This window comes from Scyliorhinus torazame, chromosome 21 (assembly GCF_047496885.1).
Source record: "Scyliorhinus torazame isolate Kashiwa2021f chromosome 21, sScyTor2.1, whole genome shotgun sequence".
In the NCBI taxonomy this organism is placed as follows: domain Eukaryota; kingdom Metazoa; phylum Chordata; class Chondrichthyes; order Carcharhiniformes; family Scyliorhinidae; genus Scyliorhinus; species Scyliorhinus torazame.
In genome coordinates, this window is record NC_092727.1 from 60,648,893 (window position 1) to 60,663,752 (window position 14,860).

At 62.0% G+C, this 14,860-nt stretch overlaps 1 protein-coding gene across 1 annotated transcript in view; it reads left to right on the forward strand.

Annotated features, from left to right (window-relative positions):
* Positions 1–6,509: 6,509 nt before the first annotated feature.
* The window catches only part of aplp2 (amyloid beta (A4) precursor-like protein 2), a 249,202-nt gene continuing 240,851 nt past the window's right edge, over positions 6,510–14,860 (forward strand). The window contains 1 exon segment of the mRNA XM_072486858.1: positions 6,510–6,674. Within this exon segment, the coding sequence (XP_072342959.1) occupies positions 6,603–6,674 (72 nt within the window). The 5' untranslated portion in view covers positions 6,510–6,602.

A 14,860-nucleotide genomic window follows, 5' to 3' on the forward strand; every position in this document is an offset into this window, starting at 1 on the left:
TAACCAGGTCGGTCAAGGCAGCCTTGAGGAGGAGTTTATAGAATGTATCCGCAATAGTTTCCTAGAACAGTATGTTATGGAACCTACGAGGGAACAAGCGGTCCTAGATCTGGTCCTGTGTAATGAGACAGCATTGATTAATGATCTCATAGTTAGGGATCCTCTCGGAAGTAGCGATCACAATATGGTGGAATTTAAAATGCAGATGGAGGGTGAGAATGTAAAATCAAAGACTAATGTTTTGTGCTTAAACAAGAGAGATTACAATGGGATGAGAGAAGAACTAGCTACGGTAGACTGGGAGCAAAGACTTTATGGTGAAACAGTTGAGGAACAGTGGAGAACCTTCCAAGCGATTTTTCACAGTGCTCAGCAAAGGTTTATACCAACAAAAAGGAAGGACGGTAGAAAGAGGGAAAATCAACCGTGGATATCGAAGGAAATAAGGTAGAGTATCAAATTGAAGGAAAAAGCATACAAAGTGGCAAAGATTAGTGGTAGACTAGAGGACTGGGAAATCTTTAGGGGGCAACAGAAAGCTACTAAAAAAGCTATAAAGAAGAGTAAGATAGATTATGAGAGTAAACTTGCTCAGAATATAAAAACATATAGTAAAAGTTTCTACAAATATATAAAACAAAAAAGAGTGGCTAAGGTAAATATTGGTCCTTTACAGGATGAGAAGGGAAATTTAATAATGGGAGATGAGGAAATGGCTGAGGAACTGAACTGGTTTTTTGGGTCGGTCTTCACAGTGGAAGTCACAAATAACATGCCAGTGACTGATAGAAATGAGGCTATGACAGGTGAGGACCTTGAGAGGATTGTTATCACTAAGGAGGTAGTGATGGGCAAGCTAATGGGGCTAAAGATAGACAAGTCTCCTGGCCCTAATGGAATGCATCCCAGAGTCCTAAAAGAGGTAGCTAAGGAAATTGCAAATGCACTAGTGATAATTTACCAAAATTCACTAGACTCTGGGGTGGTCCCGGCAGATTGGAAATTAACAAATGTGACACCACTGTTTCAAAAAGGAGGTAGGCAGAAAGCGGGTAATTATAGGCCAGTGAGCTTAACTTCGGTAGTAGGGAAGATGCTGGAATCTATCATCAAGGAAGAAATAGCGAGGCATCTGAATGAAAATTGTCCCATTGGGCAGACGCAGCATGGGTTCATAAAGGGCAGATCGTGCCTAACTAATTTAGTGGAATTTCTTGAGGACATTACCAGTGCGGTGGATAACGGGAAGCCAATGGATGTGGTATATCTGGATTTCCAGAAAGCCTTTGACAAGGTGCCACACAAAAGGTTGCTGCATAAGATAAAGATGCATGGCATTAAGGGGAAAGTAGTAGCATGGATAGAGGACTGGTTAATTAATAGAAAGCAAAGAGTGGGGACTAATGGGTGTTTCTCTGGTTGGCAATCAGTAGCTAGTGGTGTTCCTCAGGAATCAGTGTTGGGCCCACAATTGTTCACAATTTACATAGATGATTTGGAGTTGGGGACCAAGGGCTATGTGTCCAAGTTTGCAGACGACACTAAGATGACGGGTAAAGCAAAAAGTGCAGAGGATACTGGAAGTCTGCAGAGGGATTTGGATAGGTTAAGTGAATGAGCTAGGGTCTAGCAGATGGAATACAATGTTGACAAATATGAGGTTATCCATTTTGGTAGGAATAACAGCAAAAGGGATTATTATTTCAATGCTAAAATATTAAAACATGCTTCTGTGCAGAGAGACGTGGGTGTGCTAGTGCATGAGTCGCAAAAAGTTGGTTTACAGGTGCAACAGGTGATTAAGAAGGCAAATGGAATTTTGTCCTTCATTGCTAGAGGGATGGAGTTTAAGACTAGGGAGGTTATGCTGCAATTGTATAACGTGTTAGTGAGGCCACACCTGGAATATTGTGTTCAGATTTGGTCTCCTTACCTGAGAAAGGACGTACTAGCGCTGGAGGGTGTGCAAAGGAGATTCACTAGGTTAATCCCAGAGCTGAAGGGTTTGGATTACGAGGAGAGGTTGAGTAGACTGGGACTGTACTCGTTGGAATTTAGAAGGATAAGGGGGGATCTTATAGAAACATATAAAATTATGAAGGGAATAGTTGGATAGATGCGGGCAGGTTGTTTTCACTGGCAGGTGAAAGCAGAACTAGGGGGCATAGCCTCAAAATAAGGGGAAGTAGTTTTAGGACTGAGTTTAGGAGGAACTTCTTCACCCAAAGGGTTGTGAATCTATGGAATTCCTTGCCCAGTGAAGCTGTTGAGGCTCCTTCATTAAATGTTTTTAAGATAAAGATAGATAGTTTTTTGAAGAATAAAGGGATTAAGGGTTATGGTGTTCGGGCCGGAAAGTGGAGCTGAGTCCACAAAGGATCAGCCATGACCTTATTGAATGGTGGAGCAGGCTCGAGGGGCCAGATGGTCTATTCCTGCTCCTAGTTCTTATGTTTTTATGTTAAATGCTCCAAAACATAGGACATAGTAGTGTAGAACCTGTCCTTGACCAAGGGTAACCGGCACACCAGGGATGGATAAGGGATCAACAGTGTGATCAACCACGCTTTGCGTTCAGGATCAAGAGGACGGGATGTAGCCATCTCAGATGGCCATCTGCAAAGGAAGATGGGAATTATGGCCAACCCAGGACTCGGACACACTCAGAGCTTGTGTGTGTATTTGAAACCCAGATAGCTAGTCGCGATTGAAACCCCCGCTCGTTTGCATTCTACTGGCCCATTTCCCCAGAACAAAAGGGCTGTACTCAGGTAACCAATGCAGATGCAGACTAACCGGCGCCACTCCCTTTGCTAAGAAAGCCCAAAGAGCCAAGGTCAATGACCGCTCATGACACGCCCAGCCATCAAGGCACCCGCACCTTTATTGGCCAAAATTGAAGGCAGTGATCGAAGCCTGTCGAATTATTAGGTCCAAAGCTAAGGACCGTCCCAAAGAGCACGAAATCCCAGAGGGATAAAAAGAGACACAGCCTCTTTCTTCAGTTCAGTCTCTCTTGGCCCCGGCCTACGCCTAAAACCAAGTGTAGCATTACGACCAGAAGACAAGTTATTTTTTTAAAATATAAATTTAGAGTACCCAATTCATTTTTTCCAATTAAGGGGCAATTTAGCGTGGCCAATCCACCTAGCCTGCGCATCTTTGGGATGTGGATGCGAAACCCACGCAGACACGGGGAGAATATGCAAACTCCACACAGACAGTGACCCAGAGCCGGTATCGAACCTGGGACCTCAGCGCCATGAGGCAGCAGGGTTAACCCTCTGCGCCACTGTGCTGCACTCCTGAAGACAATTTCAAGACCAACGATCGCTACCAGACGGATGAGCCCAGCAGAAACTAAACCACTTCTTTTACTCAGCAACGCAAGATCCGTACAAAAGACCTTGTTCATCTGCAAAGAGCCGGTTGCCCTGAAGTTAAGTATAGGTTATTGTAGTTGTTAGGTGTAGTTTAACTTGTCGTGTTTATGTTGCATGTCAAAGTAATCCTTGTGTGTAAATAAACAATCTTTGAACTTGAACTTACTAACTGGTTGTTTGGTCTTTGATCGTATCCGGTAAAGCCATGTGGTGGTATCATTTGATACCTGGCCACTCTGAAAAGCAATATTATCATTAATAACTGCCATATCTAGTGAATTTGGCAACCTTATTGGTGGCGCTGGTGGGATAGTATTCCACTCATTAAAAAGAGCAACACCACTGCTGTCATGTCAGACAATGGACCATGTTTTGACAGCTACGAATGGGCCGAGTTCTCAAGACAGTACAATTTTACATGTGTGACATCAAGTCCTCACTACCCACAGTCCAACGGTAAGGTAGAGAAGGGTGTACACATCACAAAGCAACTAATTAGTAAAGCTTTGGATTCTGAGTCAGACATCCATCTTGCGCTGTTATCCTACAGAGCTACTCCACTATCAACTGGACTTTCACCGACACAAATGTTGATGAATCGGGATCTCACTTGCCAGTATTAAGGGAAATAGAACAGCAACGTACTCGTCAACAGACATATTATGACATGCATGCAACTCAACTGGAAACATTAACTCCAGAAGATCTTGTTAGAATTAAAATACCGGATGGAGGTTGGTCTGCTCCTGCCAAAACCATAAGACAACAGCACCACGCTCATACATTGTAAAAACACCTGAAGGTACAATTCTACGAAGAAATTGACGTGCACTACAATAGATTCGACCAAACAAAGAACTTTTTCCAGAATTAAGTCTAAATGAATCGATATTTCATGACACTTTGACAAACACCAGAAATAATGATGACATGCACAAACCAGTTAAAACTTCATCACCTCCTCGTCAACTCAGATGGACGAGATGAAGGAAGAAACCAAATAGACTGAACTTGTAAAATATTCACTGTATATTGTAAGATCATTACTCGTTTTGCTTTGTACAGATATAGATATCAAATGTTATAGCTGTATATTTTTCTTTGCGACACCTCAGAAAATGTTTAAAAAAGGGGATGCAGTGACATGTATATAAAGGGTTAATCAGTGCATCATCGAGTAAGACAACCACTAGGTGGCAGCACTACATTCATGCATAAATATGTGATTTCAAAGGACCTTGGTCCTTCAAATGAAGAGTGACTAGGCAACAATTGTGTGAGAGAGAATAGCAGAGTTGGCACGTGCAGTTAAATATAGTTAATACTTAATTCTGAATTACTTTATCACCAGTTATAGTTCTGTAAGAGTGAAGAAACTCATCAGTGTTTAATTCATTAAATCTACTTTGCTTTGAATTGAAGATTGGTAGTTTCTTTAGAATCTAACCATCAGACCATTCTGGATGGATACAACTGAGTAACAACATATTACAAACAAGTAATATAACACTGAACCGTGCACTCTCAGCACAGTGCACCCTGCACACTCTCAGCACGGTGCACCCTGCACAATCTCAGCACGGTGCACCCTGCACACTCTCAGCACGGTGCACCCTGCACAATCTCAGCACGGTGCACCCTGCACACTCTCAGCACGGTGCACCCTGCACAATCTCAGCACGGTGCACCCTGCACACTCTCAGCACGGTGCACCCTGCACACTCTCAGCACGGTGCACCCTGCACACTCTCAGCACGGTGCACCCCTGCACACTCTCAGCACGGTGCACCCTGCACAATCTCAGCACGGTGCACCCTCAGCAGGGTACACCCTGCACACTCTCAGCACGGTGCACCCTGCACACTCTCAGCACGGTGCACCCTGCACACTCTCAGCACGGTGCACCCTGCACAATCTCAGGACGGTGCACCCTGCACACTCTCAGCACGATGCACCCTCAGCAGGGTACACCCTGCACACTCTCAGCACGGTGCACCCTGCACACTCTCAGCACGGTGCACCCTGCACAATCTCAGGACGGTGCACCCTGCACTCTCAGCACGATGCACCCTCAGCAGGTACACCCTGCACACTCTCAGCACGGTGCACCCTGCACACTCTCAGCACGGTGCACCCTGCACAATCTCAGGACGGTGCACCCTGCACACTCTCAGCACGGTGCACCCTGCACAATCTCAGCACGGTGCACCCTGCACACTCTCAGCACGGTGCACCCTGCACACTCTCAGCACGGTGCACCCTGCACACTCTCAGCACGGTGCACCCTGCACAATCTCAGCACGGTGCACCCTGCACACTCTCAGCACGGTGCACCCTGCACAATCTCAGCACGGTGCACCCTGCACACTCTCAGCACGGTGCACCCTGCACAATCTCAGCACGGTGCACCCTGCACACTCTCAGCACGGTGCACCCTGCACACTCTCAGCACGGTGCACCCTGCACAATCTCAGCACGGTGCACCCTGCACACTCTCAGCACGGTGCACCCTGCACAATCTCAGCACGGTGCACCCTGCACACTCTCAGCACGGTGCACCCTGCACAATCTCAGCACGGTGCACCCTGCACAATCTCAGCACGGTGCACCCTGCACACTCTCAGCACGGTGCACCCTGCACACTCTCAGCACGGTGCACCCTGCACACTCTCAGCACGGTGCACCCTGCACACTCTCAGCACGGTGCACCCTGCACACTCTCAGCACGGTGCACCCTGCACACTCTCAGCACGGTGCAACCCTGCACAATCTCAGCACGGTGCACCCCTGCACACTCTCAGCACGGTGCACCCTGCACACTCTCAGCACGGTGCACCCTGCACACTCTCAGCACGGTGCACCCTGCACAATCTCAGCACGGTGCACCCTGCACACTCTCAGCACGGTGCACCCTGCACACTCTCAGCACGGTGCACCCTGCACAATCTCAGCAGTGTGCACCCTGCACACTCTCAGCAGTGTGCACCCTGCACACTCTCAGCAGTGTGCACCCTGCACACTCTCAGCACGGTGCACCCTGCACACTCTCAGCACGGTGCACGCTCAGCAGTGTGCACCCTGCACAATCTCAGCACGGTGCGCATCCTGCACACGCACGCAGCGGGAACGCGCAGATGCAGTGGCCGCCCACGCGGGAACGGGCATTTGCCGTGTGCGCGCACGGTGGGAGCGCGCAGTGTGGCTCAGGCAATCGGGTGGATGATGGCTGCCGGCTCTTTGCTCGCTGTCTTGCTGCTGCTGTCGGTGCCCGGCCGGGCCGCCTATGTGGAGGTGAGGAGCCGACATCTAGTGTGCACAGGCCCCTCACAACGCTGCGTTTCGCTGAGGAATCCGCGGCTCCGGGCGGGGGTTTGAGCGGGGCGGCCCGGAGCCTGCAGCGGCTGCCGGTGCTGAGGGCCCCCCCGGCCGGGTGCTGGGACAATGCGCAATCCGCGGGCTTGAGTGAACGGTGGTGGGAATGGATTGCTCCCTCTCGGTGGAGGACGCGGCCATTCCTCGGCCGGATGGAGCAGCGATCGAGTGGAGGACCACCCCCCTCCTCCCTTGCTCCCCCCCCCCCCCCCGGTGCTCTAACCCCCCCCCCCCCCGGTGCTCTAACCCCCCCCCCCGGTGCTCTAACCCCCCCCCCGGTGCTCTAACCCCCCCCCCCCCGGTGCTCTAACCCCCCCCCCCGGTGCTCTAACCCCCCCCCCCCCGGTGCTCTAACCCCCCCCCCCCCCCGGTGCTCTAACCCCCCCCCCCCCCCGGTGCTCTAACCCCCCCCCCCCCCCCGGTGCTCTAACCCCCCCCCCCCGGTGCTCTAACCCCCCCCCCCCCCCCGGTGCTCTAACCCCCCCCCCCCCCCCGGTGCTCTAACCCCCCCCCCCCCGGTGCTCTAACCCCCCCCCCCCCGGTGCTCTAACCCCCCCCCCCCGGTGCTCTAACCCCCCCCCCCCCGGTGCTCTAACCCCCCCCCCCCCGTGCTCTAACCCCCCCTCCCGGTGCTCTAACCCCCCCTCCCGGTGCTCTAACGCCCCCCCCCCCGGTGCTCTAACGCCCCCCCCCCCCCCCGGTGCTCTAACGCCCCCCCCCCCCCCGGTGCTCTAACGCCCCCCCCCCCCCCCGGTGCTCTAACGCCCCCCCCCCCCCCCCCGGTGCTCTAACGCCCCCCCCCCCCCCCCGGTGCTCTAACGCCCCCCCCCCCCGGTGCTCTAACGCCCCCCCCCCCCCGGTGCTCTAACGCCCCCCCCCCCCGGTGCTCTAACGCCCCCCCCCCCCCCCCCCGGTGCTCTAACGCCCCCCCCCCCCCCCCCCCCGGTGCTCTAACGCCCCCCCCCCCCCCCCCGGTGCTCTAACGCCCCCCCCCCCCCCCCGGTGCTCTAACGCCCCCCCCCCCGGTGCTCTAACGCCCCCCCCCCCCGGTGCTCTAACCCCCCCCCCCCCCCCGGGTGCTCTAACCCCCCCCCCCCGGTGCTCTAACCCCCCCCCCCCCCGTGCTCTAACCCCCCCCCTCCCGTGCTCTAACCCCCCCCCTCCCGTGCTCTAACCCCCCCCCTCCCGTGCTCTAACCCCCCCCTCCCGTGCTCTAACCCCCCCCTCCCGTGCTCTAACCCCCCCCCCTCCCGTGCTCTAACCCCCCCCCCCTCCCGTGCTCTAACCCCCCCCCCTCCCGTGCTCTAACCCCCCCCCCTCCCGTGCTCTAACCCCCCCCCCCCTCCCGTGCTCTAACCCCCCCCCCCCTCCCGTGCTCTAACCCCCCCCCCCCTCCCGTGCTCTAACCCCCCCCCCCCTCCCGTGCTCTAACCCCCCCCCCTCCCGTGCTCTAACCCCCCCCCCTCCCGTGCTCTAACCCCCCCCCGCCCGTGCTCTAACCCCCCCCCCGCCCGTGCTCTAACCCCCCCCCCCGCCCGTGCTCTAACCCCCCCCCCTCCCGTGCTCTAACCCCCCCCCTCCCGTGCTCTAACCCCCCCCTCCCGTGCTCTAACCCCCCCCCTCCCGTGCTCTAACCCCCCCCCCTCCCGTGCTCTAACCCCCCCCCTCCCGTGCTCTAACCCCCCCCCTCCGTGCTCTAACCCCCCCCCCTCCCGTGCTCTAACCCCCCCCCCTCCCGTGCTCTAACCCCCCCCCCCGTGCTCTAACCCCCCCCCCTCCCGTGCTCTAACACCCCCCCCCCCCTCCCGTGCTCTAACCCCCCCCCCCCCTCCCGTGCTCTTACCCCCCCTCCCGTGCTCTAACCCCCCCCCTCCCCGGTGCTCTAACACCCCCCCCCTCCCCGGTGCTCTAACCCCCCCCCTCCCCGGTGCTCTAACCCCCCCCCTCCCGGTGCTCTAACCCCCCCCCTCCCCGGTGCTCTAACCCCCCCCCCCCCGGTGCTCTAACACCCCCCCCCCCCCGGTGCTCTAACACCCCCCCCCCCCCCCGTGCTCTAACACCACCCCCCCCCCCGGTGCTCTAACACACCCCCCCCCCCCCGGTGCTCTAACACACCCCCCCCCCCCCCCGGTGCTCTAACACCCCCCCCCCCCTGGTGCTCTAACACCCCCCCCCCCTGGTGCTCTAACACCCCCCCCCCCTGGTGCTCTAACACCCCCCCCCCTGGTGCTCTAACACCCCCCCCCCCTGGTGCTCTAACACCCCCCCTCCCCCGGTGCTCTAACCCCCCCCCCCCCGGTGCTCTAACCCCCCCCCCCCGGTGCTCTAACCCCCCCCCCCCCGTGCTCTAACCCCCCCCCCCCCCGTGCTCTAACCCCCCCCCCCCCCCCGTGCTCTAACCCCCCCCCCCCCGGTGCTCTAACCCCCCCCCCTCCGGTGGTCTAACCCCTCTCCCCCCCGCCCCCCCGGTGCTCTAACCCCCCCCCCCCCCCGGTGCTCTAACCCCCCCCCCCGGTGCTCTAACCCCCCCCCCCCCGGTGCTCTAACCCCCCCCCCCCCCCCCGGTGCTCTAACCCCCCCCCCCCCGGTGCTCTAACCCCCCCCCCCCCCCCCGGTGCTCTAACCCCCCCCCCCCCCGGTGCTCTAACCCCCCCCCCCCCGGTGCTCTAACCCCCCCCCCCCGGTGCTCTAACCCCCCCCCCCCCCCGTGCTCTAACCCCCCCCCCGTGCTCGTAACCCCCCCCCCCGTGCTCTAACCCCCCCCCCCCGGTGCTCTAACCCCCCGTACTCTTCACACCCCCCGTACTCTTCACACCCCCCGTACTCTTCACACCCCCCGTACTCTTCTCCCCCCCCTCCCCGTACTCTTCTTCCCCCCCCCTCCCCGTACTCTTCTTCCCCCCCCCCGTACTCTTCTTCCCCCCCCCCCGTACTCTTCTTCCCCCCCCCCGTACTCTTCTTCCCCCCCCCCGTACTCTTCTCCCCCCCGTCCACCTCCCCCCCCCGTACTCTTCTTCCCCCCCCCCGTACTCTTCTCCCCCCCCCCCCCCCCGTACTCTTCTCCCCCCCCCCGTACTCTTTCCCCCCCCCCCCGTACTCTTCTCCCCCCCCCCCGTACTCTTCTCCCCCCCCCCCTGTACTCTTCTCCCCCCCCCCCCGTACTCTTCTCCCCCCCCCCCCGTACTCTTCTCCCCCCCCCCGTACTCTTCTCCCCCCCCCGTACTCTTCTCCCCCGTCTCTCCCCCCCCGTACTCTTCTCCCCCCCCGTACTCTTCTCCCCCCCCGTACTCTTCTCCCCCCCCCGTACTCTTCTCCCCCCCGTACTCTTCTCCCCCCCCCCCCGTACTCTTCTCCCCCCCCCCGTATTCTTTTCCCCCCCCCCCACCCCCGTACTCTTCTCCCCCCACCCCCGAGCTCTTTCCCCCCCCCCGTACTCTTTCCCCCCCCGTACTCTTTCCCCCCCCCGTACTCTTTCCCCCCCCCGTACTCTTTCCCCCCCCCGTACTCTTTCCCCCCCCCCGTACTCTTTCCCCCCCCCTTACTCTTTCCCCCCCCCCGTACTCTTTCCCCCCCCCCGTACTCTTTCCCCCCCCCCGTACTCTTTCCCCCCCCGTACTCTTTCCCCCCCCGTACTCTTTCCCCCCCCGTACTCTTTCCCCCCCCGTACTCTTTCCCCCCCCGTACTCTTTCCCCCCCCGTACTCTTTCCCCCCCCGTACTCTTTCCCCCCCCTACTCTTCCCCCCCGTACTCTTTCCCCCCCCGTACTCTTTCCCCCCCCCGTACTCTTTCCCCCCCCGTACTCTTTCCCCCCCCGTACTCTTTCCCCCCCCGTACTCTTTCCCCCCCCGTACTCTTTCCCCCCCCGTACTCTTTCCCCCCCCGTACTCTTTCCCCCCCCGTACTCTTTCCCCCCCCGTACTCTTTCCCCCCCCGTACTCTTTCCCCCCCCGTACTCTTTCCCCCCCGTACTCTTTCCCCCCCCGTACTCTTTCCCCCCCCGTACTCTTTCCCCCCCCGTACTCTTTCCCCCCCGTACTCTTTCCCCCCCCGTACTCTTTCCCCCCCCCGTACTCTTTCCCCCCCCGTACTCTTTCCCCCCGACCTTCCCCCCGTACTCTTCCCCCCGTACTCTTCCCCCCCGTACTCTTTCCCCCCCGTACTCTTTCCCCCCGTACTCTTCCCCCCGTACTCTTTCCCCCCCCGTACTCTTTCCCCCCCCCGTACTCTTTCTCTCCCCCCCCGTACTCTTTCCCCCCCCGTACTCTTTCCCCCCCCGTACTCTTTCCCCCCCCCGTACTCTTCTCCCCCCCGTACTCTTTCTCCCCCCCCCGTACTCTTTCCCCCCCCCGTACTCTTTCCCCCCCCGTACTCTTTCCCCCCCCCGTACTCTTTCTCCCCCCCCCGTACTCTTTCCCCCCCCCCGTACTCTTTCCCCCCCCGTACTCTTTCCCCCCCCCGTACTCTTTCCCCCCCCCCGTACTCTTTCCCCCCCCCGTACTCTTTCCCCCCCCCCGTACTCTTTCCCCCCCCCGTACTCTTTCCCCCCCCCGTACTCTTTCCCCCCCCCGTACTCTTTCCCCCCCCCGTACTCTTTCCCCCCCCGTACTCTTTCCCCCCCCGTACTCTTTCCCCCCCCCGTACTCTTTCCCCCCCCCGTACTCTTTCCCCCCCCCGTACTCTTTCCCCCCCCCGTACTCTTTCCCCCCCCGTACTCTTTCCCCCCCCCGTACTCTTTCCCCCCCCCGTACTCTTTCCCCCCCCCGTACTCTTTCCCCCCCCCGTACTCTTTCCCCCCCCCGTACTCTTTCCCCCCCCCCGTACTCTTTCCCCCCCCCCGTACTCTTTCCCCCCCCCGTACTCTTTCCCCCCCCCCGTACTCTTTTCCCCCCCCCGTACTCTTTTCCCCCCCCCGTACTCTTCCCCCCCCCGTACTCTTTCCCCCCCCCGTACTCTTTCCCCCCCCCGTACTCTTTCCCCCCCCCGTACTCTTTCCCCCCCCCGTACTCTTTCCCCCCCCCGTACTCTTTCCCCCCCCCCGTACTCTTTCCCCCCCCCGTACTCTTTCCCCCCCCCGTACTCTTTCCCCCCCCCTCCCCCCCGTACTCTTTCCCCCCCCCGTACTCTTTCCCCCCCCCGTACTCTTTCCCCCCCCGTACTCTTTCCCCCCCCGTACTCTTTCCCCCCCCGTACTCTTTCCCCCCCCCGTACTCTTCCCCCCCCCGTACTCTTTCCCCCCCTCCCCCCGTACTCTTTCCCCCCCCCGTACTCTTTCCCCCCCGTACTCTTTCCCCCCCCGTACTCTTTCCCCCCCCCGTACTCTTTCCCCCCCCCGTACTCTTTCCCCCCCCGTACTCTTTCCCCCCCCGTACTCTTTCCCCCCCCGTACTCTTTCCCCCCCCGTACTCTTTCCCCCCCCGTACTCTTTCCCCCCCCGTACTCTTTCCCCCCCGTACTCTTTCCCCCCCCGTACCTCTTTCCCCCCCCGTACTCTTTCCCCCCCCGTACTCTTTCCCCCCCCCGTACTCTTTTCCCCCCCCGTACTCTTTCCCCCCCCGTACTCTTTCCCCCCCCGTACTCTTTCCCCCCCCCGTACTCTTTCCCCCCCCGTACTCTTTCCCCCCCCCCCCGTACTCTTTCCCCCCGTACTTCCCGTATCTTCACACCCCCCGTATTCTTCACACCCCCCCCGTATTCTTCACACCCCCCCCGTATTCTTCACACCCCCCCCGTATTCTTCACACCCCCCCGTATTCTTCACACCCCCCCCGTATTCTTCACACCCCCCCGTATTCTTCACACCCCCCCGTACTCTTCACACCCCCCCCGTACTCTTCACACCCCCCCGTACTCTTCACACCCCCCCGTACTCTTACACCACCCCCCGTACTCTTCACACCCCCCCGTACTCTTCACACCCCCCCGTACTTCACACCCCCCCGTACTCTTCACACACCCCCCGTACTCTTCACACACCCCCGTACTCTTCACACACCCCCGTACTCTTCACACACCCCCTGTACTCTTCACACCCCCCCCCTGTACTCTTCACACCCCCCTGTACTCTTCACACCCCCAGTCTTTCACCCCCGTACTCTTCACACCCCCCCGTACTCTTCACACCCCCGTACTCTTCACACCCCCCCGTACTCTCACACCCCCCCGTACTCTTCACACCCCCCCGTACTCTTCACACCCCCCCCGTACTCTTCACACCCCCCCGTACTCTTCACACCCCCCCCGTACTCTTCACACCCCCCCGTACTCTTCACACCCCCCCGTACTCTTCACACACCCCCGTACTCTTCTCCCCCCCCCGTACTCTTCTCCCCCCCCCGTACTCTTCTCCCCCCCCCGTACTCTTCTCCCCCCCCCGTACTCTTCTCCCCCCCCCGTACTCTTCTCCCCCCCCCGTACTCTTCTCCCCCCCCCCGTACTCTTCTCCCCCCCCCCGTACTCTTCTCCCCCCCCCCGTACTCTTCTCCCCCCCCCCGTACTCTTCTCCCCCCCGTACTCTTCTCCCCCCCCCGTACTCTTCTCCCCCCCCGTACTCTTCTCCCCCCCCCGTACTCTTCTCCCCCCCCCGTACTCTTCTCCCCCCCCGTACTCTTCTCCCCCCCCCCGTACTCTTCTCCCCCCCCCGTACTCTTCTCCCCCCCCCGTACTCTTCTCCCCCCCCCGTACTCTTCTCCCCCCCCGTACTCTTCTCCCCCCCCCGTACTCCCCCCCTTCTCCCCCCCCCCGTACTCTTCTCCCCCCCCCGTACTCTTCTCCCCCCCCCCGTACTCTTCTCCCCCCCCCCCGTACTCTTCTCCCGGCGCCTCCCGCCCCGACGCTCCCGCCCCGACGCCCCCCGCCCCGACGCCTCCCCGCCCGACGCCTCCCCGCCCCGACGCCTCCCCGCCCCGGACGCCTCCCCGCCCCGACGCCTCCCCGCCCCGACGCCTCCCGCCCCGACGCCTCCCCGCCCCGACGCCTCCCCGCCCCGGCGCCTCCCCGCCCCGCGCCTCCCCGCCCCGGCGCCTCCCCGCCCCGGCGCCTCCCCGCCCCGGCGCCTCCCCGCCCCGGCGCCTCCCCGCCCCGGCGCCTCCCCCGCCCCGGCGCCTCCCCGCCCCGGCGCCTCCCCGCCCCGGCGCCTCCCCGCCCCGGCGCCTCCCCGCCCCGGCGCCTCCCCGCCCCGGCGCCTCCCCGCCCCGGCGCCTCCCCGCCCCGGCGCCTCCCCGCCCCGGCGCCTCCCCGCCCCGGCGCCTCCCCCGCCCCGGCGCCTCCCCGCCCCGGCGCCTCCCCGCCCCGGCGCCTCCCCCGCCCCGGCGCCTCCCCGCCCCGGCGCCTCCCCGCCCCGGCGCCCTCCCCGCCCCGGCGCCTCCCCGCCCCGGCGCCTCCCCGCCTCCCCGCCCCGGCGCCTCCCCGCCCCGGCGCCTCCCCGCCCGGCGCCTCCCCGCCCCGGCGCCTCCCCGCCCCGGCGCCTCCCCGCCCCGGCGCCTCCCCGCCCCGGCGCCTCCCCGCCCCGGCGCCTCCCCGCCCCGGCGCCTCCCCGCCCCGGCGCCTCCCCGCCCCGGCGCCTCCCCGCCCCCGGCGCCTCCCCGCCCCGGCGCCTCCCCGCCCCGGCGCCTCCCCCGCCCCGGCGCCTCCCCGCCCCGGCGCCTCCCCGCCCCGGCGCCTCCCCGCCCCGGCGCCTCCCCCGCCCCGGCGCCTCCCCGCCCCGGCGCCTCCCCGCCCCGCGCCTCCCCGCCCCGGCGCCTCCCCGCCCCGGCGCCTCCCCGCCCCGGCGCCTCCCCCGCCCCGGCGCCTCCCCGCCCCGGCGCCTCCCCGCCCCGGCGCCTCCCCGCCCCGGCGCCTCCCCGCCCCGGCGCCTCCCCGCCCCGGCGCCTCCCCGCCCCGGCGCCTCCCCCGCCCCGGCGCCTCCCCGCCCCGGCGCCTCCCCGCCCCGGCGCCTCCCCCGCCCCGGCGCCTCCCCGCCCCGACGCCTCCCCGCCCCGACGCCTCCCCGCCCCCTCGCCCTGCCCCTCGCCCCCCTCGCCCCGCCGCCCCCCTGCCCCTCGCCCCCCTGCCCCGCCGCCCCCTCGCCCCCGCAGCCCCCTCGCCCCGCCGCCCCCTCGCCCCGCCG